Below are 24,032 nucleotides of genomic sequence, written 5' to 3'. Positions count from 1 at the left end.
TGTTTATTTCAAAATTAAACAGTAGGGAAAGACACAGAACAATTTGACCAGTGAAATCCGAAACTTTTTTCAATAAAACTTTTTCATTAGTTTTTGGCACCTTTCTTAAATTTAGGAAGGAAAGCCAAATGTTTCCCTATTTCAATGTAGATATGGGTGCACCGTTTTCAGGTTCTTCTGTGTCTGGAAAGGAGGAAACAGTTTCACCTGTCAGATAGGCAGTGTGTGCATATCACAGTACTCACTCATCATAACACTCCAAACCTGAAACTCCTGTATTTGACACAATATGAAATTCTTCAGGAATCAAAGTGTCTGTTATTTTCTTTGGCTTAAAAAGAAAGATGGACAAGAACGAAAACATTAGTAAATGAAAAAAACTGAATTGCATAAATCAACACTCCTATCCCAAAGGGATACTATTTATTAAGTTAAGCGATTTTGATTACAGAGAGAACAGTATCAGTAACTAATATGGATCATGGCAAGTAGTAAAAAACCGTTAGCAGAGAACACATTAAAAAAATAACCATAAATTAAAGAGCCTTGGTTTTAGTATTATTTACACATGTCCCTACATTCAGTAACCCACTGACTCTAAAATTCACCTTAGCAATATGCCAAAGATAAGAATTCTACAGCCTTAAACAGTAAATTTTAAAAAAATCCAGTCTCCTATACTGTATTTTCTAGATTTAACTAGAAACTAGTTTATAACTAGTTTATAACTAATTTATAACTTTCTAGATTTAACTAGAAACTAGTTTATAACTAGTTTATAACTAGTTTATAACTAATTTATAACTATAGTTATATAGTTATCCACTTAGATAAATAAGGTATTCTAGATCTTTTCACACTAAATACCCTTTCCTAGAAATAATTAGAAAGTGCTACAAAAACTAATAAGCAATACAGTTATAGTACAACATTGCTTTATATTTTGAGGAAATGATTTTTTTAAGTACAGAAAGAGGAAATTATTTGTCAAATACTCTATTTACCTTATGAGGCACAATGACACCATCATTTGACTGTAATGAACGGTCCAAACGTGGGGGACAAAGCGAACTCTCCCTAGTCTCTCCTTTAACATATTTAACATCATACAGAAAAGAAATATCCCTAAAAAATAAGAAAAATATATTCACAAAATAAATTTTCTGTCTGACTACTGGATAAGAGTAGGTAAGGTCCTTCTAGTGCATGAAAAGGGACACAGAACCAGTCTCCTGTCCTCATACGTCACTAAGACAGCTGAGGTATTAGACATGAACCACCCCCACCCCCATCCCACTCTTCCTCTTCTCCACCTCACATTTCTCATTCACTTCACAAATTCTTTCCCCTCCTTCAACTTCAGGCTAAGATACATTCTCTTCCCCAGGGTTATTTCCTCCATTGGTGTCCTTGATTTCATCCTTAGCCACATCCTTTGGGATCTCATTCCATCAGTCTGCTTTCTGTGTGTCTCCCCCTCTCTTGGAATACTCCCTTTGGTCTATAACTCAAGTCTCTTCCCCTTCTAAAAATCTTCCCTTGACCATGCACTGCTGTCATGTTATCACGACCTATTTATTGATCAATGGATCTCTCACTCTGTTAAACATCAGATTCCTTGAAATTTCCTTGCAATCTTGATTTCCATCTCCATCTCTTTGAAACCACTCTAAAAAGCTGATGACTTTCCACTGCTAACTCATCAGTTCTTCCCTTCCACTATGTCCCTTTAATATTTCCCAGGGTTGATCATCTCTCTTTTTAAAAACACTCTCCTTTCCTCTATCCTCTGTGCTATTGGATTCTCCTTGTTCTTTTGCCGTAACTACTCCTTCTTGGACTTCTCTATGACCTCCCGCCTACTAAAGGGAAATGTTCTGCAACATTCTGACCTCATCCCTCTGTCTTCTTTCCCTATGCTTTCTCTCTAAGCTATGCCATCAAACCTCACCTTATCACATTTGTTACCTCTCTCTATATATACCACTGGATAATTCTCGCTCCATTCTAACTTTTCACCCTCCTATCCTCACTAATTCTGTCAGGAAGTACCACCACTCCATTCATCAAAATCTCAGCATATATAGTTGATTCCTTCCCATCCATTGCCCTAATTTCCATATATCACTAACACTCATTAATTTTACAGTCACCCTCATTATCACTCTAGTATTGGATCCTATTGTCTCTTGCCAATGCCAAATCACTAGTCCAAGCTGTCCATACTTTTTAATGTGGATTCTCAAGTCTCTCTAGTATATTCTACACACTTCTTCCAGATTCATCGTCCTATAGCACAGTTATAATCATGTCACTTACTGCACGTGATTTTCACATGTCTCTGTCCCTCCAATTATAATTGGTATAGCCATTATGAAAAATAGTATGGAGCTTCCTTTAAAAAATAAACAATAGAACTACCATATGATCTACCAACCCCACTCCTGGGTTTATATCCAAAGGAAAATAACCTGGTTCTTGACAAGATATCTACACTTCCATGTTCACTGCTGCATTATTCACAATAGCCTACATATGGAAACAACTTGAATGTCCATTAGCGAATGAATGAAGAAATGTACACACACACACACACACACACACACACACACACACACACACTGAAATGTTATTCAGCCTTTAAAAAGGAAATCCTGTGCTGACATGACAGCTCAGAGCCTAGAGCCTTCTTCGGATTCTGTGTCTCCCTCTCTCTCTGCCCCTCCCCCACTTGTACTCTCTCTCTTTCAAAAATAAATAAAACATTTAAATAAATAAAACATTTAAATAAATAAATAAAAATAAAAATAAAAAGGAAATCCTGCCATTTGTGATAGCATGGGTGAAGCTGGAGAACATTATGCCAAGTGAAATAAGCCAGACAAAAACAAATACTGTATGATTTCATTCATATGTCAAATGAGGGTATAAAGGGAGGGGGAGAAATGAGGAGATGTTGGTCAAAAAATACAAAGTTTCAGTTATGCAAGATGAATGAGTTCTGGAGATCTAATGTACAGCATGGTGATGTTAATTAGCAATACTCTATTGTGCATTTGAAATGTGCTAATATATCTTAAATTTAATCTTCTTACCACACACACACATAAATGCTAACTATATAGAGGTGACAGATAAGTTATTTAGCTTGATGGTGATCTTTTCACAATGTATACATTTATTAAAACATCAAATTGTACACCTTAAATATACACAATTTTTGTGCCAAAGATATCTCAATAAAGTTGTTTTTTCAGAAAGACGCTCTCAGGATGATGGGACATTAGTCATTATTACACCAGTAACTGCCAGAGATTGGCCAATACAACTTTGTTAGCTAAAAACAATGAATGGTTCGTGCTCGCTTCGGCAGCACATATACTAAAAACAATGAATGGTTCATATACATACACAAATACATCTTTTGAAGGGAAATATTGGTTTGGTAAATGTCATTCAAATTTTCTCAGAGTAATTTTAGGAGGCTTTATATTTCTATTAAATTATTGGTTATCTTTATTTTTAGGGGAGACATTTGGTCTATTTGTTGGAATATAACTTTTCATTAAAAAATAGAGATATGCTTTATTTCTCATAAAACTCTTGTGGAAAATCACCTGCTTCCACTCTTCTGGAAAACCTATTTTTATTTAGAAAAAAAGCAAAAAACAAAAACAACTTTGATTCTGAGCCACAATATAAAAACTGGATCCCCCAGATTATCAAACTAAATTCATCATTCAAATGTTTTCTTCAAATCAACACTGGTTGAGTTATGTTCATAAATAAGCATGTTTTTTATCTGAAGTTGTCAGGGAATGAGGTATTTCAGAGATAGTGATTTTCCAAATCTCTGCGGTATGCTTTTTGAAAAACATTAAGTCTTTCTAAAATGTATTTAAAACTCTGTGGCTTTCTTGAACAGAATATGTGGAACTCAATATAATCTTTTCTTGATGATTCAGGTAATGACTTCTTAAGCTAGAAGTGTCTTGAGGACAGTCTGGTTTATGTTTCTGAAACCTAGGTCAGTACCGGAATATGGCAGGCACTGATGTTGGGGGTCGGTGGGGGGGGGGGGGGGGGGGTGGCGGGGAGGATACCTTCTTTGGATGGAAGGGTTGGAAAGCACTTTCCCAGACACCCCTGCAGCCAGGGTTCTGGGCATGAATTAAGCTCCACAAGTAGCGCTCACTTCAGCAGCACATATACTAAAATTGGGACAATACAGAGAAGATTAGCATGACCCCTGTGCAATGATGCCATGCAAATTCGTGAAGCATTCCGTATTTAAAAATAAATAAGTTCCACAGTAGATGCACTTTTGTAAGATTTTAGAGGTAGAAGTGAGAGAGAAGCCATTTTCTTGTCATGCTTTCAGTGGATTTTGCCAGCAACACCATGGAGAAGTGGTTTTCCTGAAGCAACATGCCAGAATCCACTCTCCAGCTACCCAGATCCAGAGGGGCATTACAGTGACAGCAGTAACAGCTCTATGATCTCAGCTTCCTGATCCTTGGATCACAGTTAAGGGGACTTTTTTTGCTTATTATTGCAGTATCATTCACATACCATAAAATTCACCTTTTTAAAGAGTACAATTTACAAGTTTTTAGTTTAGTCACAAGTTTTTACTATATTCACAATTTACAGGTTTTAATATATTCATTAAGTTGCATAACAACCACCAGAATCTAGTTCTAGACTATTTTTATCATCTCCCCAAAAAATCCTTACCCACTAGCAGTAATTCCCCACTCTCCTCCCCAGCCTCACCCCCAGCAACCAGTTATCTAATTTTGTCTCTACGGATTTGCCTATCTTGGACATTTCATAGAAACAGAAACACACATGTGCCCTTTTATGACTGGCTTCCTTCATGTAGCATGTTTTCAAGGTTCGTCAATGTTGTAGCTCGTATCAGTACTACATTCCTTTTTATGGCTGAATAATATTCTATGGTAGATGACATTTTGTTTATTTTTTCAGCAATTGATGGACAGTTGGTTTGTTTCCACGTTTGGCTGCACGAATAATACTGCCATGAACACTCATGCAAGTTTTTGTGCAGACATATCTTGTCAATTCTCTTGGGTACACAGCTAGGAGTGGAATTGCTGGGTCATATGAGGGGCCTATGTTTACATTTTTGAGCAACTGCCAAACTGTTTTCCAAAGAGGCTGCTCCATTTTACATTCCCACCAGCAATGTCTGACACTTTCAATGTCTCTGCATCCTCATAAATGCCCATTATCGTCTGCTTTTTGACTATGGTCATCCTAGCAGGTGTGAAATAGCATCTCTTCGTGGTTTGATTTGCATTTCCTTATGGCTAATGATATTGAGCATCTTTTCATGTGCATATTGGCTCGTTTTATCTTCTTTGGACAAATGTCTGTTCAAGGGGGCATACACTTTTTTTTTAATTTGAGAGAGAGAGCATGCATGAGTAGGTGAGAGGGGCAGAGAGAGGGAGAGAATCTCAAGCAGTCTCCACACTCACATTGAGCCTGATGTAGGGCTCGATTCCACCACCCTGGGATCATGACTGGAACTAAAATCAAGAATCAGATGCTTAACTGACAGGGGCCCCAAGGGGCCCTCTTCTCGCAGCCTTGGAGGTAAGCAGCCTGCACCAGGGGTGAATTCCATTCTGTTCTGAGCCTTATTCCCAAAAGTAGTGCTTCACACCTGCTCCTTTAGCCCTTCCAACCATTTTGTAAATAGTTGATTTGCTGCCTAAGATAGGTTTTATTTTCTGCCCTGAACTCTGACTGATAAAGCTGTTGAAAAATATTACTCAGAGGCTATTTGCTGGGTTGTTTTCTATTTTACTGCTGTGCTCTAAATATTTAAGGTTGCTAGACAAGCTTTCTCATGTCATACATGTATACATGTACAAGCTTTCTCATGTCATACATGCATACATGTACTAGGTTTCTACTGGTGCCGTAATGAATCACCACAAACTTGGCAGCTTAAACAACACAGGTTTATTATCTTACAGTCTGTGGGTCAGAAGTGCAACATGGGTCTCACGGGGTAAAATCAAGGTGTCTGCAGGGCTGCACTCCTTTCTGGATGCTCTAGGGGAAGATCCATTTCCACGTCCACTGGAGTTAACTCAAATTTCTTCCAGTACTAGGACCGAGGTCCCTGTTTCCTGGAAAGTTGGCAGCTGAGGGCCATACCCAGCTTCTAGAGGCCAACAGCAATTCTTAGCTTGTATCCTCCCCTCCTCCATCTGCAAAGCCAGCAACCGTAGGCTGAATCCCTTCCCTCTCAACGCTTTGAATCGGTCCTCCTTCCACCTCATCTCTCCAACCACTCAACTTCCTTCTTTTTCCACTCTGAAGACTGAGGCAATTAGGTTGGGCCATCCCAAGAATCCAGGTAATCTCTCCATCGCAAAGTCCTTAACCTCAATCACATCTGCAGAGTTTCTTTTGCTATGTAAGGTATGTACTCAGGTCCTGAGCTACAGTGAGAACATCTGGGGGAAGGCCATTATCCTTTTTACCACAGTGAGGATCTTCATGGTTTAAAACTTCCAAGTCAGAAGCCATTTGACATTAGAACTTTAATGTCGGGTTATTGCCACATTCAGATATAGCTTATTATTTTTTTCAAAGTACTTCAAACATCTCGTAACTACCAATTATTACTACTAATAATTACAACCATGATCTGAAGGTATAAAGTATAGATATTTTGACACTAAAGCCCCAGGACATAGAAGTTAATAGCCCAAGTTCCTGCCACTTTTTCTAGCACTGAGACATAGCTGGGTAATAGCAGCTTATATTTACCGGCAGCTGGCTGGTTCAGTTGGTGGAGCATGCAACTCCCGACCTCAGGGTCGTGAGTTCAAGCCCCATGTCGGGTGTAGAGCTTGATAGCTAGCTAGCTAGCTAGACAGCATTGTCCATTATCTCCTTTATAATACCTTCTTTCACAATATCCCTGGGAGGTACACAAAATGGAGTAAGTCCATTATTCTCTTCCTACAAATGAGCAAATGGAACTCAGACTAAATAACCTACGCAACATTTCGTTCCGATGAAGCGGTCTCATGAGGGGCATACAACTGATAAATGGACCAGGCAGAGAAAATGAGCAGGTCGCAATCCTCCCAGGGAAAATGGTGACATTTAGAATATTTTTAGGAATGGTATAAAAACAACAAATAGTGCTTGCTGATTTGATCTGGAACAGTGTAAAAGTTAAGCTTTCACTCTGAGGAAAACCAGGGAGTAAGCACTTGCTTTTCAAGGTTTTCATGAAGCTATGCTACCTCACTCTTCTTAAATGAACAGGCGAAGAGGCATTAAAGGCACTCTATCAGATCTGGTCTCTTTTACTAGGGGACGACAAGGGACAGAAGAGTGAGGACAAGCACAGAAAGGCATGCAAAAGCAAATCTAAACAAACCAAAAGTAGGTAGAGATAATAACCAGACACACAGAAGGATGGTCCTGTACCTTCTTCAGATTGTATTCTGCTTCATCAAATATACTGCAGGCTTTAAACTTAAAATCTTTGATTCTATGATTTTTCCAACTGTGATGCTCCCAAAGAAATGAGATAAAATGAGAAAATGACTCAATTCATCTGCATCTGCCTCTTTACCTTCCAGCACCCGTTAGGGAGACAGGATGGTCAATCAGGTACTTGAACTTAGTTCTTCGAATAGGGTGATGCCAGACTTGGTCAGTCGGACGCGGAAGAGTGCCCTGGGGATAAAAAAAGCAAATATATGAATACACAGCAGAGGGCGCTGTAGTCAAATGAAATCAATCCTTAATCCTTTCCAAGGTTTACATTAAGGGCAGTTGGATAGTCTGAGGAGAAAAAGAATTCTCATTCAATACTGTGGACAAAAAGTGAAACTAGGACAATTCCAAAGTGAAAGGAAAATATCAAGACTAAGAGTAGTAATGCTCGCTTAGGTAAATCACATTTAAAAAAGCATTTCCATGGGGGAGGGGAAGGAAAAAAAAAAAAAAAAGAGGTTAGAGTGGGAGAGAGCCAAAGCATAAGAGACTGTTAAAAACTGAGAACAAACTGAGGGTTGATGGGGGGTGGGAGGGAGGGGAGGGTGGGTGATGGGTACTGAGGAGGGCACCTGTTGGGATGAGCACTGGGTGTTGTATGGAAACCAATTTGACAATAAATTTCATATACTAAAAAAATAATAAAATAAAAAAAATAAACATGTAATTCTCAATAAAAAAAAAAAAGCATTTCCTTGGCAACACTGGCACAAACGATTTTAGTTTTCAAACTAGGAAATTAATTTTAAAGTATTTTGAAAGACAATCAAGAATAACATAGTGTTAAAAAAAGAAACAACAGGCCCAAAATGGAGTAAGATGGGCTAAGCCCCACATCAGCAAACCAACATTTCCGTAACATCTTACCTAACCGCAGTTCTGGCATCTCCCAAAGGGGCGTTTTAAGCCCATCAGCTGGAAGTTCCTGACCAGCACAAGTGAGGTAATCAGCCTGATAGGCTCCCACCCTTCCCCCAAGGGGAAGATGACCTTGCCTGAAATAATCCTTTCTTTTGTTAATGACTTCCTTGTCCCTGACCCCTTCTACCAGTAAAAGCCCTCTATTTTGTACAGTTCCTCAGAACTCCTTTCCACTTCCTATATGGGATGCTGCCCGATTCATGAATTGCTGAAGAAAGCCAATTAGGTCTTCAAATTTACTCAGTTGAATTTTGGTTTTTAACAATAACACGCTCAATAAATACTTAATGAGCTGGATACCGAGAAGACAGGTGTTCCCAAGTACTCGATGTATGTGTATGTTCACCTTTGGGGTTTTAGTCTTCTTAGGAGGCAGTAAGTTTTCAGGACAAGGACCAGCACTGGCTGCAGAGGCCAGAGAAAGAAGAACTTCCTCAGGGATGAACTCATTCTGAAGGGATGAAGGAAGGGGTTTTGAGCGATCCACCATAGTTTTTTTCTCCTTTAGTTCAGGCAGTCCTAAGAAAGTAACGGGAAAGAAAAACCTGCGGTAGTTTTTTGTAGATTTAGTTCGGAGGTTCCCACGCTGCCTCAATACCATCTGTATATTTCCAACAGAGAAAACACTGCTTCTAGTTGCCAGAAACATAATGCTATTTTAAACACTGAACATCATCTTGTCAAGGGGAAAAAAAAAATTGCCTGCCCCCCTCACTTTTACACCACACACAGCTTCAAAAACTGATGCACAATTATTCCACATTCCAAATTGAAAACTAAACTCACTTCACTTGCTCAATGAAACAGGACAGTCTTAAAATGATGGAAATGTCTATTTCCCCTTTGATGTGAGAATGACAGATCTCTCCTCAAAACTGTCAAATTACTGAGTAATTATTTCTGTGTAAAGTCAAAGGTGAGAATAATCGACATTGAATTGGGGCATTTGTAGAGTGGAAGGGATCAGAATCGGGTTTAAGAGGAAAAGCAGGATTAGGACTGTTGGCAATGGAGACTGGAATCATCTGAGAAAATCTGCTGAGCAGGAACGGTACGAATGTTCCATTCAGCCTGACTAGGGCAGAGGGATTGTGAAAATGGGGAATGGAGGGGGGGGCGGGGGATAAATAGGAAAAGGCTTCCTATGAAGTCAGTCAAGGAGGGTTGGGCTGTCACTCTTAACAGATCTGCATCCCTCACAAAGTATGGCTTCTGTTAATTTCTACAAGGAGATCACACCTTCCTGGTTCACCAACAAAACTTCTCAAGTTCACATGACCAAATCTCTTTATCTCTTGAATGTTTGAAAAGGAGTTAGAATATCACAACAGGAAAAAAAAATGCTGGGTAGGGCTTTAGCGAAATCTTCCCTAAAAACAAGATCAAAGTGTTGGAGGGAGTTTAGCATGGGAGTAGGAATGAGTCTAGCTGATTATTATTCTAGTACAGATCTGCATTATCTGTATATGAATGAAAATTCTTAAATAAGGAATGCTTGTCTTTAGAATAATTACTAAAACCCGATACAAACTGGTTCCTTAAAGTCAGAGACCAGGTACCAAAAAAAGTAGTTTCATGCAACTATTGGTACCTAAAATGGGTGAATTTAAAACAATATAAAACTGGGCGCCTGGGCAGCTCAGTTGGTTAAACGTCAGACTTGGGCTCAGGGCATCATCTCACAGTGAGTTCGAGCCCCTCATTGGGCATCGCGGCACACAGCCTGCTATGGATCCTTAGTTCCCCTTCTCTCTTTCTGCCCCTCCCACCTTGTGCTTGTTCACTCACTCTCTCTAAAAAATAAATAAATATAAAAAATTTTAAATAATAACACAATATAAAGCTCATCATCATTTGGGGCACCTGGGTGGCATAGTCAGTTAAGCGTGGGACTCTTGGTTTCTGCTTAGGTCATGATCTCCCAGTTTACTGGGTTTTAGCCCTGCATCAGGCTCTGTGCAGGCAGCGCAGAGCCTGCTTGGGATACTTTCTCTCCCTTCCCCACTTGTGCTGTCTCTCTCAAAATAAATAAATAAAACAAACAAAAAACTCGACATCTGAAAACAAAAATTAGTCTTTAGGTGGAGTAGTGAGGCAGGACTCTGACTCAAAAATACTATAAAAGGAATGTTTTTGTTTTTTTTTAATTGAAACGAGTGTATTGGAAAATGCAACTAATTAAGGTAGCCTGATAACTCAGATTCTGGAAAAAGGTGAATGGATTGTGGATTGTGAGTTCCGACTACGGCTGTGATCACTGATGTCTGCGGGATCCATGAAGAACTTTACCTGTCTCTTCCTTGGATGCAGAGACTTTTAATTTTTTGCCCTCTGCCGTTGACACGGAGGTTAGCAGTGTGGAGGGCGTTTTTGGAAGAGACATAATCAACAATGCTTCCTACCACTTTCTTTAGTAATTTGGAACGTCTCTCCAAAAAGCTAACTTAGAAACAAATCCTCGGTGTCCTGGGATTTGGCAGGTTTGCCACACTGCCACACTGTCCTGCAGACAAAACAAAAAGGGGGGGGGGGGGCGGAGTCCCATTAAGTGCTTAAGAAAAATATGCAAAAATATGCATTTTAGAAAAATATGCAACGATCAGAGTTTTGAGTCTTAAGATCAGAGTTTATAATACATCTGGAGTGGGTTTTCCTTCTTTGGGGAGACTTCTGGGTTCTCTCACATCACCTGACGCGACTGAAGCCTACGGGTGGGGTCAGGGTCTGGGTCCAGGCCGGGAAGGGCACGCTCGGCCCACCCATCTACCGCGGGCCCCACCCGAAGGGCGCCCCTCGGTCCAGGTGGGGAGCTCCGGTCCCCGGCCTCCCGACACGCAGCGTCCTTGAGCACGCCGCCTCCGCGGACTCCGGGCGGGGCAGGGGGCGCGCCCAGGCGGCAATGGACGTGATGGGAAACACGCACTTGGAGCCGGTACCTGTGAATTGTGTTTCCCGCCAGACATCTGGTCACTTCGCCCTTTCCCGGAACGCCTGCGTGTCGTCATAGAAACCCAGGACCCCGAGCTTTCGCAACTCTCACTGGGGGCTGTCTTGGGCGGTGCCTGAGGAGCGGGGAGACAGCTAACAAACAATCCCAACACTCGGGGATTCGGGGTTTTTCACCGCGGCATAGGTTCAGCAGCAACAGAATACAGAAATATTTAATCGGGCCGTTCTCACGGAGTGCGAAAGTGTCTAGATCCCGGTGCTTCCGCCCACAGGTCGTCGCCAGTGCGCAGGCGCTAGCAGTGGCCGGGGTCGCTCTTCCCCTCCCTCGGGAAGGACCTCAGTGGCTCCCGACAGCAGGTATCGATGAGTTGGAGCCAGCCTCCCGTAAGAGATTTGTTTTTCCATCGATCTCTCCCACTTTTATGTTGTTTTGCATATTTTTCTAAAAGCCAAATTCAAGGAGAAATTAGGGAATCAAAAGCTCTGGGTCCCCAGCAGTTGAGGCTTCCTTGCCGATGCTGCCCCCTGGCCTTGACATCTCCAACAAGTCTTCCTTGGGCGCTTAAGCACAGCCCTCTGCCCCATCCCATAACCGACCCAGCACACTGAAAGCATTCTTAGGTCTAGGCTTGTTGTGGCTGGAGGCAGGGAAGGAGACTACACTTACGGCGAAACCAACCCAAGTAACACCGTTGGGTCTTCTTAAATACCTGTTCTCGGGGAACTGAGAGGAGGAACTGAGATCCCAGCCCCTTACCGCCCCCAAGGATCATTTTCTGTTAAGATGGAGCCTTAATGCCAAACAATGATGGCTGGAATCCCAGTGTCTGGATGACTCCAGTCTAGCAAATAAACTTTAAAAGGAAAGGGAACTTATCTTGTTCAACAGCCCCATTTCTTAGTACCAAGCACAGTACAAGCCCGGCCCAAACACCTTCAGTCCATGGTATTTGAAAATCAACTGGACCGTTCTACTGTCCTGTGCTGACGGATTTGGTTTCTGATGTTCAGGGTAATAGCAATGAAAAATATGAGCAAGTGTTGAAAATAAAAACAGCACAATGCCTGTGGCCCCTTCTAATTCTCCTAGGCAACCACCTTGGCTGTCTGAGCATTTTAGCCTTTAACCCTATCCCATCACCCTAGTTTTTCTCTAGATTTTCCAACAATTAAAATACACACATAGCACTCGTAGAGCACACATGAACTGGCAGTCACCAAAATCGGCTAAGGGCAGAAACAATGCAGAAGCAGGTGGACAGTAATTTTCCTGCAAATTGTATTTGTGTTTCTCCATCTTCATCGGTGTTGTGACTATACATTTCTAGTTTGGAACCATAAGAAGACTGAACTTCAGAGGCCCTAAAATTACAGCTCTCGGCTTATACGGTTTATCGAGCCTTTGGGTACTGGAAGAACAAAATAATTCATCTTACATATTCTTAACCTGTTGTTGTTTTTTTTTTTTTTTTTAATCGCAGTAGGACATTGATAGAAGAGGTGAAGACCGGCAAACAGATTCAAGAGATACATAGAAGTATAATCCAGGGGCACCTAAGTGGTGCAGTGGGTTAAGCGTCCAACTCTTGATCTCAGCTCAGGTCCTATCAGGGCTCCTGGGATTGAGCCCCGCCTGGGGTTCTTGGCTGCCAGCCTGAAGCCTGCTTGGATTCTTTCTCCCTCTGTCTCTGTTCCTCCTCCATGCACTCGCTCTCTCAAACTTTTTTTTTTTTCTTTTCAAGTAAAATCTATAGTTTTTGAGAAGTGATTGGTTCTGTAATATGAAAAATAAGACAGCAAAGGTTAACTTCTCATTTTCTGTCCTGTGCAGGGGTGTGGTGATTACACAGGCTGTTTCCTGAGCAAAGTTGTAGAAGGGTATGGAGTAATAAGAACAGATGAGAATTTAAGAACATCACAGTTGGGGTGCCTGGGTGGCTCAGTCGGTCAAGCACCCGACTTGGGCTCAGGTCATGATCTGCCTGTTCATGGGCTCGAGCCCCGTGTCAGGCTCTGTGCTGACAGCTCAGAGCCTGGAGACTGCTTTGGATTGTGTCTCCCTCTCTCTCTGCCCCTCCCCCACTTTCACTCTGTCTCTGTCTCTCTCTCAAAAACAAACATAAAAAATTTAAAAAAAAATTACAGTAAGACCATAGCTATCGAAGAATACAGTTGCTACTCTTGGGAAATTCCTCTTGTAATTTTGAATGCTAGCAAGGGAACCTAAAGCGGACAAAGGTAAAGTATTATTGAGGTCTTTGATGGAAAATATCACAGCAAAGGGTGCCTGGGTGGCCCAGTCGGTTAAGTGTCCGACTCTTGGTTTCGGCACAGAGCACAATCTCACGGTTTCATGAGTTTGAGCCCCACATCAGGCTGTGCGCTGACAGTGCAGAGCCTGCTTGGAATTCTCTCTCTCCCTCTCTCTGCCCTTCCCCCACTTGCTTCTCTGGCTCTCTCAAGTAAATAAACCTAAAAAAAAAAAAAGAAAGAAAGAAAGAAAGAAAATATCACAGCAAAATCCAAGATGAGCAGGTAATAATTTTCCTAAATAGAAAACCTCACAATAGTAAAAATGTCAGCCCAAGGTAGAAGCAGGGCTAACTGAGCTGGCTGGCATTGGCTGACTTCGGTGGCAGCTTAACACCAACTCAGCAGGAGGGTCCTCCGGCTTCGAGTGGACGTGATCTCAGAACAGAACCAGTCAGTGTGATCACTAAACATGCCCTCAACTGGGAAAAGAAACTACAAACAGAGGGAGCGTGTTTGCCCCCATCTCCTTTGTACCAATTCATTTTCTAAATGTGTGGGCAGGGATTGGACACCCACCTGCGGGCACTTACATGTCGCATGCATGGCTCCAGGAGGGAGTTTGAGTGGGAAGTAGGCCTGTGTTTGTACTTAATGTAAAGAACGAAGCTACCAATAAATGTTGTGAAAGAGACGTGAGGGAAAGAAATCAAGACGTTAGGAAAAGTACTGCCCAGCCAAGCACTTCTCAGGGGAAGCGGAACTTCAGCCGGTCTTAGTTCCATCATTCAATTCACTTAATAAGTACCCTCCTTCTGATTCCCCGTGGGTGTGCCTACAGGAAGAACTATGCTTTCGGCTTTGTTCACAAGCATTATCTTCAGTGCAGAGCACAGTACCAGAACATGGCATTGATGCAGTCTAGAACAAACTCATCTTTCTCATCAGACCATAAGTGGACTTCTACAGAGCAAATTCAGTCAGCAACCATGCTGGGCTGAGTATGCCCGTCCATGTGCGATTTCCCGTGGTACATGTACAAACCGGTATGCCAGTTTTATTCACCAGATCCATGGTAGTTGAGTCCAAATGCAAGCTGAGCCTAAAAGGTCAGCACCCTCAACTTCGGTAAGTTCATCAAGGAAAACTACCACACTGTGGCTTCGCCCCTAGTGCCAATCAGTACTCACATGGTCCAAGAAACAGGGCGGGAGGGGGACACCTAAGGGGGAAGGGACTTCCCCCTTCCCACTCCTCTGGTCCTGCAGAGGCAGGTGGGTAGAGCTAGACCATGGGAGACTAGAGAAATTCTTGGCTGTCCGTGTGATAAATGCTTTTATGGAAAGAGTGTTGTGATATCCAATCCTGGTCGTAATAGGTTTCTATTAGGAGGAGACTCTTTGGAGGAAGGAAAGCAATGTCTCTCGCTTCAAAATCAGTTTCCCCAAGCCTTCTCTGAAAAGGCACACTTCTTGACCAACAGATTTTCCACCTCTCATTAGAAAACAAAGTCCATTTCTGCCCATTAGGGGAGGGGGTAGGTGCATTTTCAGAAACAGCCATTCACAAGTTTTAAGAGACCAAGAGCAAAAGGAATCAAGCAAGCAACAAGCAAAGACCACAATAAAGAGGAGGCTCCAAGTGTCACTGTCACAACTGGGCCTTGCTATTTATTAACCTGGCATCTGTAACCTGGCTCCTCCTCTATCATTCTGGATAAGAAAATTGTTCTTTGCCTTCTCTCTGGCTATCTTCACATAAAGCTGCCTGACATGGAGATGAAAAACATTTATAATTATGAAATACATAGATGATATGGAATAAACTTGGAAGTTACTGTGAAAACAACAGAGACTAGGTTTTCTCCAAATATATTTATTCCCCACACTCTTCAAATATGCAACAGGTTACCATTTTTGAATGTAGATTTTAAGTTAACATTAAGACCATGCATACTAAAGAAAGTGATGGTACCGGTGATTCGACAACCAGGGGAGGGGACGAGGGGATGGGGCTCCTGAATCGGAAACTCAGAAAAAGAGTAAACATGACTGAATTAGAAAAGACCTCGGGTTCTCCATGACCCTTCTGCTGCGCTCAGAACATGACAGATTTAAAGCACAAGCTGGACAGGTGGAGACCCAGGAAGGACGCTGACGCACCGGCCAAACGGCAGAGTGCTGGCTGGCTGGGGCCTGAGCTCTCTCCTCTCACCCAAGAGTTGGCACATTCGCACACGGGAATTCGAATTGTATCCCTAATCGACTGGACGCACAGACTTCCTCCTGTTTCAGAATTATTTAAAACAATGAGAAAAGTACATCTGCCACTTTGTTAAAACATGACCACCACGAAGCACAGTGGAGTCTCTGCCAGCTTGAAAGCACGCCACCGGGACGGGCATCCTGACAGCGGAAATGGGAATGCAAGGTTGTAATGTAGAAGCAAGAAGAAAGCATTTAGAAAGAAGGAATACAGAAGAGGCAATCTGGAATTAAAACAAAACAAAACAAAACAAAACAAAAAAACCACATTACTTCTGAGATTAACCCTTTCTTTTTCTCAAGTCCAAATTAGCTACTTAAAAGTCTTGATGGTTTATGGGGTCGCCTGGGTGGCTCAGTCAGTTTAGCATCCAACTCTTGATTTCAGCTCAGGTCATGATCTCAGGGTCATGAGATCGAGCCCCGTGCTTTGGGCTCTGTGCTGGGCGTGGAACCTGTTAGTTCTCTCTCTCTCTCCCTCTGCTCCTCCCCCGCTTGCACGCGCTCTCTCTCAAAAAAAAAAGTCTTTATGCTATACGCACACAAAAAATGGAAACTTTATTAAGAACTTTGTAGATTATATAGATTGTACAGCATTCCTACTAATGTAAAGCCGATCAATTTTATCATTCTTGATGTTCAAACAGAGCATTAAGTTATGGTGAGAAGATCATTGGGGGGTAGCAAGCCGGAAGGCCTTTATTCTCCCTATTTCAACCAGAGTTGAAGCCGTGTTTTACCTCCTTCATAAACTGGGTTCCAACATGCTATTACCTGATATACCGGATAGAAACTTTAGTGATGCTAGAAACTACTCAAATGCTTATGTAAGCTTTACTAATAATACTCATTTTATTCCTCAAAACCTTTATGTCCCAGTTTCTTCGGTTTCTGAGCCATAACGTAAAGCCTGGAGATAAGATATGTAAAGCAATGTCTAAGGCCTTTCTCGGATAGTATATACACATACATATATAAACTGTCTTATATAAACTACATAAGTCACATAAAGTTTTGCACAAGATTAGTAAGCAAGCCCGTTACACATTATTAACAAAAGTATGAACTATGTCTTCCATTAAGAATTTTGCCTTCCAAGACGATAAGCATTCTTTACACTGGCAAAAGTAAGGCCTCATTAATTGCCTTCCTCTCCATAAATTCTAAAATTTAACTATAAAATATACACATTAGTTCTAACACTTGACTTAAATACCTAGGTAAAAGCGGACATACTTTTCTTTTTAGCAGCTTACCCCTATGCTAAACAAGATAAAGATGAAAGTAATTTTGGAGGCGGAAACATGAGTGCCACTCAATCTTGTTCAATTCTTGTCGGTTCCATTTTGGGAGAGCTTATAAATCAGTCAAGGTATGATGGGGACTGACATCATCTCGAGTCTGTTTGAGAGCACATATTCTCGGGAGTGTGCAGCATTTGAAACATTCACATTTTTAAAAGATTCCAACAAGATAATAAGGATTCAGATTTAGACTTTACGGAGGGTAAGAGGATAACGAGGCCCTTTTTTGGCCAGAACTAGTGCTCTGCAACAAACCTATGAGGTAGTTATCACCCCCATTTATAGATGAGGAAAACTGTGGCTCTGATAAATGAAGCAACTGTGCCCACTGTCACGCCGCTAGTAAGCATGGGGTTGTCTGCATCAAATGCCTGTGCACGCTTTTTTGCTGCGCCCGTGATGCTCTGACTGGGTATTTTGGGTAGGAGAGAACAGGTGTACCAAAGAACAGGGCTCCAGCCAGCCATCCCAATCTCAACCAGAAGCAGCTATATTTTATCTGTTTTGCATGCTGGGCTTATGTGTAACAATTTACTTTTTTTAATGGTTCCATAATTAAAACAAATGCTACATCAGGCCTCTGGTTACCACAGTTGTAGTAGTTTATCTTCGTTATTTTTCGCCATACAAAACAATAAACTTTACGCAAAATTACCTGTGGCCACACAAAGCAAACCTATCTTTTTGCATAAAGGGCCTCAACGATTCATAAATTATATCTTTTTAGGCTACATGGCCCACATGACCAATCTTTAAATACACACTGTTCTGTTAGGCTTTCTTTTATTTATTTATTTATTTTTTTTTAACGTTTATTTATTTTTGAGACAGAGACAGAGCATGAACGGGGGAGGGGCAGAGAGAGAGGGAGACACAGAATCGGAAACAGGCTCCAGGCTCTGAGCCATCAGCCCAGAGCCCGACGCGGGGCTCGAACTCACGGACCGCGAGATCGTGACCTGAGCTGAAGTCGGACGCTTAACCGACTGAGCCACCCAGGCGCCCCTGTTAGGCTTTCTACAAAGACTTCAGGATTCATTTTTCAGGCAAGTGGAATTTTAAAATTCAATGAAAACTGCCTATCCTAAATGAATTACTTGTGCAACATAATGTGTTTGCAATTACAGAGTATTTACACCCTACACCTTATTAACCTGCCAATGTCACCTATTCTACCCTACAACTAAAAGGAAAACATTTTCCCCACTCCTTATGCTTCCAAAAGCAAAAAGTAGTTACTGTCATGTTGGGTTTTTTTTCCCTTTCTTCAGCTTCAAATGCAAATTCATCATTGGGGCTCACCTCTAATAACTACAGTATTTCCTGCCTCGGGCTTTGCAATAGAAGCCTGACAAAATAGCGTCTGCTTAGGCAATAATTTAGGGTTTATCTTATTTGTGATTGCTATTATGACTACCATAGCTAAAAGGTATAATTTTATGGTCTTCTTTAAATTTTATGCATTTGAATGTTTTTTACGCTAATTTTTCCCAGTAAAGTCCACTATCAAACAAACAAATAAAAATAGTAGTTACTGAAAGGTCACAAGCAGCCTCAATGTTCTGATTAAATTCTAACATAAAGCAAGCAACTTTATTTAGGCAATTGCAGGAGATTAATCCACCAAAAACAAACAAAACCCATTTTCCTTCACTATCCAGAACTGAAAATGAAAGCATCTAACAGATATATGACAAAGGTTGAGATTTAGCTGTTGTTTTGGGAAAAAAACACAAAAATGGCTGCTATCATTAATACTTCTCACAGGAAGAGGAGCGGCGCCTGGGGGGCCTCAGCAGGTTTAGCATCAGACTCGATTATTTCAGCCCGGGTCATGACCTCAGTTTGTGAGATCAAACCCCCTCCAGACATTGAGCCTTGTATTGGGCTCCACGCTGACAGGGCAGAGCCTGCTTGGGATTCTCTCTCCCTCTCCCTCTGCCCCTCCCCAACTCATGCATGCGCACACCCTCTCTGCTCTCTCAAAGTAAATAAACAAAATACTTCTTACAGGAACAAAATTTGAAACTCTTTCCTGTTCATAAGGAAAAAAGTATTGTCCTGTAACTAACTTTGACCCCTATTAGCAAGAGGAAAAATCAATAAACCATCCTAAAACATATAGAGGTTTTAATTTATTTAGGAGTGTAAGTAGTGTTTGTTTTTTTTTAACATTTACTTATTCATTTTGAGAGACAGCGACACAGCAAGAGAGTGCACACACGAGTGGGAGCCAGGGGCAGAGAGAGAGAGAGAGGGAGAGAGAGAATCCGAAGCAGGCTCCGTGCTGTCAGTGCAGAGCCCCACGCGGGGCTCGATCTCACAAACTGTGGGATCATGACATGAGCCGAAATCAAGAGCCAGACACTCAACTGACTGAGCCACCCAGGCACCACAGTAGTGATTTAAAGAAAAAGACTTTTGCTGAAAGCAGCTAGCAGGAAGGCCACAGCTACCAAACTAGTTTCTCTCACAGAAAGCAGCTATTTTTTAAGTGTTTGTGAAAATTTCTTAGAGCATTCTTATTATTCTAGAGTCTTTAGTTTTAAGCATATTATTTGTTGTCACATCCAAGTCTTTGGGCAGAAAAACAAAATCACCAATAAAAGGAAGAGGAGAGCTTAAAAAAAAAAACAGCACTGGTCAGTCCAACAAATACAGTATTCAGAATCAGTACAAAGCAACAAAGTCCTCGTCAATGAGAGTGTAACATCCACAGCACTTAACAGAAATACAGATCTAAGAATTCCATGGTCTCAGAGATCTACCACTCCTTAAGTAGATGACTTATGCATAAATAAGTCTTAGATCAATCTGGTTTTCTTAACTCCCTCGTTATATTAAAAACAGAGTTATCAACTCAAGTGATTGACTCATTTTAATTTTTAATAAAAATGCCAGAAAGTACAAGCTATATTAAAGCAATCTGTGGAGGTTATGGCTCCATTACAATTACCAGACCACTGTATAGACAATTACCGCTTGGGAACATGGGAGTTACTTTTTAAAAAATAACCTCCTTTCACATGCACTTTTGTCTGTTAAAAAGCTGGATTTGGTGTTTGGGAATGGCCTGAACTCATATGGATCAAAGGTATTGGAATAAAATTGGTAATGAGGCTGGATACTTGTGGTACAAATTCAGGTGTGTTTACTAACAAAGTCTATTTACCTTCTTATGAGACTCAAGCAGACTTTAAAACAATTCCAAAAAGATGTCCCAAAACTTTTTGGATGGAAGTAGGGCTGTTATAATAGCAAGATAACTTCTCAAGGTGGCTACTCCAAGTAAGAATCCTCTTTTGGGTAATTCTTCGGTCTCACTTCACTGAGTGGAAACTTCAACTACATTGTCGCAGGTATCCCGTTCAGTGCTTGGTCTTTACAAACATAATCACACCTCATACATACGAACAAAACAATTCCTGCACACCACACTTTATCAGCAATGGGCATCTTATAACACGGAAACATCACATAATAGAGTACCTTTTCTTCAAAATGATCACATATTAATTTGTTTCACCTAAAGCGTACTACCATTAAAAATGCCATAATTGAGCAATGCAGAAGCCAGCTTCTGGATCTTTAAAAATCACTTTAATATTAATGGAGGTGATTAATACTTATATGTCACAGACTTATTAGTGTGCAAAATGTTTCAAGTCAGTATTTATTAAACAATAAGTATACCAAAGGGTACTTCTAAATAACTTCCAAAAAGTTATTACCCTAAAGTTTAAACAAAGCAGTTACCTTCCACATAAATTCCATGATAAAATAATTTAAACACACGATTGATTCAGCAAGTCTTTAAAAATTGCTTTGGAAACTGTACAAGGAAGCGTTTTTCTTTGTCCTGTGTCACTTCTTTCTTTTTCCCTTCCTACTTCTATCCCCCTCAGTTTATAATATTTCGGATGTAAACTCAGGAATTCAAAATGAACGGTATAATTTTGCTTCACAGAAATTATGACCTACACCTTATAGAGAAACAAGGCAAAAACTGAATAGAACTGTACTTCTTTCCAAAAAAAAAAAAAAAAAAAAACAACAACTAAGATGTCTAACAAGATTATCTTTGGAAACTAGTTATTTCCCCTCTACTAAAAACAGCAAGATGTTCCACATTATTTTTTCTTTCCCAAGTACACAGTTAATTAGCATACATTCCAACAGTGTGCATGAAAAAATTTCTAAGCCTAAAATATTTAAATGATTTCTTCGTGTTTTGGCTAATTCAGTGGCCAAGAAAACATGTTTAGTCATGATGTTTAGATGGAGTCAAAAAACGAAAAGCCAGCAAAAATCTGTCATTATGTCAGCTATAAGTCTCCCTTTTCCCAAAAAGGTAGGGGAAAAAAAAAAAAAGTACTGCTTCAAGTACACAAGATTCCAGTAAACTTCCAACATCTCAGCTGACCTAGGAATGGAGTAAGCCATCTGTAAAGCCTGGAGTGGTCCAAATAGCACAGATAACTTCAGTAACAGCTGGAAACAGATGCTGACCCCAAATCAGGCAGAAATCCCATCTTCAGTGTCAAGGAATGAAACGGGAGTCCAAGCTTCTAAAACACGTACCGACAAGTCCAGGAACGCGGACGGATATAATCCAGAAATGTGGGCTTCGATGGGGAAAAAAGAAGGGAAGAGTGGCTTATTTGCAGGCACTGTGAGCACCAGGTGTCAGGGTAGATAGGGGTGTTAATGCTACACACCGCACAGTTTTACAATGCCTCCCAGCACTGCCGTAACCTCTAAGCTGTAAGCAGCTCACTAATTCAAAAGATTTTTATCTGCAATACAGATTATACCGATTTACAAGTTTTACACAAAGCTTCTGACCAAATTCCAAACAGGCACTACCTCTTTTCTGTATCTTGCATTTTATCTTAGCACAGGCCTACTTTTGGTGGTCTAAAATCTAAATGGTGGTAGGGTGAGGATGATGAAATATATACACAAATTACTATAATATGAGGTTTGAAATGACTAAATTAGCTAAATGAGAACAGATGAAGCACCGTGAAAGGTCAGATGAAGCACCGTGAAAGGTCAGAAATGGGAAAAGACTGGAGTAAGAATCTGAAAAAGCTGGAAGATGTTGCATCCAAACCGGATTTGAAAAGAAAATCTGACAGGTGGATTTGGAGTGCAGAGAGTACCATAACCAGAGACAGCCCAAAGCAGCTAGTTCAGATGTAAAAAGGGGGTTAACAGGAAATAAGGAGGGAGCATTGGGGCAGCATAACAAAAACAAGGCCGTAGGAGAAGCTTTGGGAGAGAAGCTGATTAACTGGACTCTAGGCAACTTCAGTCATAGGTCCCCGTGAGAGATACTCAAGTAGATAGATCAAGGAGGCACCATTAAATATTCGGGAGTTCTCCATACGCAACTAAAAGTGAAGGCTCTAAAAATGAGAATCGTACATAATTACAAACAACAACAACAAAATCAAGGGAAAAGGGATCCTAGGCATATGAGTGTAGCTGGACTTTTTCACAAACAGTTCACTATTCTGGGATGACGTGGTGGCAGGAGGGGCACACGTGCCATTGAGAAGACTCTGCAGAACACCACATTTTCAGGACGAAAATTTTCAGGAAGGAAATCAGAAAACTCTACAGAAAAAGCAGTGAAAGGGGGAGAAAAAAAGAGAGAGAGAACCGAAAACTAGGAGTGCTCAGTGTAAACAAAACCAGAGAAAAGAAAAATTTCAAAGAGTGTGCAGTAAGATCAAATAATAAGCTAACCCTTTTACCTCCCTCCCCTTAACATTAATCTGGCATCATCTCCACTACTCTTCTTAATATTGCCCACGAACCCTCACAACCAGGGGGCGAAAACATTGCTTTTCCGCTCCAGCCTGAATGAGGACTCACATTTTTCAGAGGACAGTGCTGACGTGCATACCACTCTTGGGAATAAAAGCACAGGATGACTCCGTTGCCCGCGAAAAGGGAAGTCCACACCATAACATTCCAAAATGGCCTTTTCCGACTATCATTGACAATGAAGTTGAAAGCCACTGAAGTCAGAAAGATGATAAAAAATGTAACAATCTGTCAGGAAATAAGTGGCTTCAGATATATGCTCTGATCATCATCACAATGAGCATCAACTGTGGGTATTCAGGTTTATTTATTTATACAGGTATACAGGTCTTATAAGTGAAAATGAAACTTCAGAGTTAAAATTTATCAGTGATTAATTGGAAATCAAATAATATTCAGGACAGGTGAAAATATATTTCATGGACTCATTCATATTTAACCTTGTCCCTCCACCCACCCACCCAAAAAAGGGTCCATGTTTTTCAGGGAGAGAACACTGAATTGTTTAAAGTTTTCATGACCTCCCAAATTACTGTTGTCATTAGTCTTCAAGGCTCTTTATGTCCATTTCTCTACTTCAAATTTAAGCACCCTGCAACAGTGTGTGTTTAAATTACTCAAAATCAATGTTGTAAGCATCTCACAAACACTGCCTCGAAATGGTATTAACTAACATCTGGTTTTCTAGACTGCCTTATAGATTTTTTTCTTTTTTAATTAATTTATTTAAATTTAAGTCAGTTAACATACAGTGTAGTACTGGTTTCAGGAGAAGAGCCCAGTGATTTATCACTTACATATAACATGCAGTACTCATCCCAGCAAGTGCTCTCCTTAATGCCCATCACCCATTTAGGCCATCTCTCCACCCAACACCCTCCAGCAACCCTCTTTCTTCTCTGTAGTTAAGAGTTTCTTATGGTTTGCCTCTCTCTGTTTTTATCTTATTTTTCCT

General features: G+C 40.9%; 2 protein-coding genes and 1 non-coding gene across 8 annotated transcripts in view; 1 reads left to right on the top strand and 2 right to left on the bottom strand.

The window, feature by feature from the left end:
• The window catches only part of AXDND1 (axonemal dynein light chain domain containing 1), a 91,461-nt gene extending 78,333 nt beyond the window's left edge, over nucleotides 1–13,128 (bottom strand). For 3 of the 4 annotated variants that reach the window (XM_058702372.1, XM_058702375.1, XM_058702373.1), the window contains exons 1-5: nucleotides 10,765–10,962; nucleotides 8,822–8,994; nucleotides 7,631–7,734; nucleotides 1,005–1,125; nucleotides 246–331 (exon numbers count right to left, since the gene is read on the bottom strand). In XM_058702372.1, coding sequence (XP_058558355.1) covers nucleotides 246–331; nucleotides 1,005–1,125; nucleotides 7,631–7,734; nucleotides 8,822–8,994; nucleotides 10,765–10,858 — 578 coding nt within the window. In that variant the 5' untranslated portion in view covers nucleotides 10,859–10,962. Of the gene's footprint in view, nucleotides 1–245; nucleotides 332–1,004; nucleotides 1,126–7,630; nucleotides 7,735–8,821; nucleotides 8,995–10,764; nucleotides 10,963–11,411 lie in introns of those variants that run through there. The other variant, XM_058702374.1, reaches the window with a different exon arrangement.
• Nucleotides 4,188–4,294, top strand: LOC131496704 (U6 spliceosomal RNA). The gene has a single exon (XR_009254632.1). It is a non-coding gene; the product is annotated as a U6 spliceosomal RNA (small nuclear RNA).
• A 6,982-nt stretch (nucleotides 13,129–20,110) lies between the features above and the next one.
• The window catches only part of SOAT1 (sterol O-acyltransferase 1), an 81,186-nt gene continuing 77,264 nt past the window's right edge, over nucleotides 20,111–24,032 (bottom strand). For all 3 annotated transcript variants that reach the window (XM_058702172.1, XM_058702171.1, XM_058702173.1), the window contains 2 exons: nucleotides 23,126–23,271; nucleotides 20,111–21,867 (listed from right to left, as the gene is read on the bottom strand). In XM_058702172.1, the coding sequence (XP_058558155.1) occupies nucleotides 21,811–21,867; nucleotides 23,126–23,271 (203 nt within the window). In that variant the 3' untranslated portion in view covers nucleotides 20,111–21,810. The remainder of the gene's footprint in view (nucleotides 21,868–23,125; nucleotides 23,272–24,032) is intronic.

This window comes from Neofelis nebulosa, chromosome 15, assembly GCF_028018385.1.
Source record: "Neofelis nebulosa isolate mNeoNeb1 chromosome 15, mNeoNeb1.pri, whole genome shotgun sequence".
NCBI lineage: Eukaryota > Metazoa > Chordata > Mammalia > Carnivora > Felidae > Neofelis > Neofelis nebulosa.
This window is presented reverse-complemented; position numbering and strand designations above follow the sequence as displayed.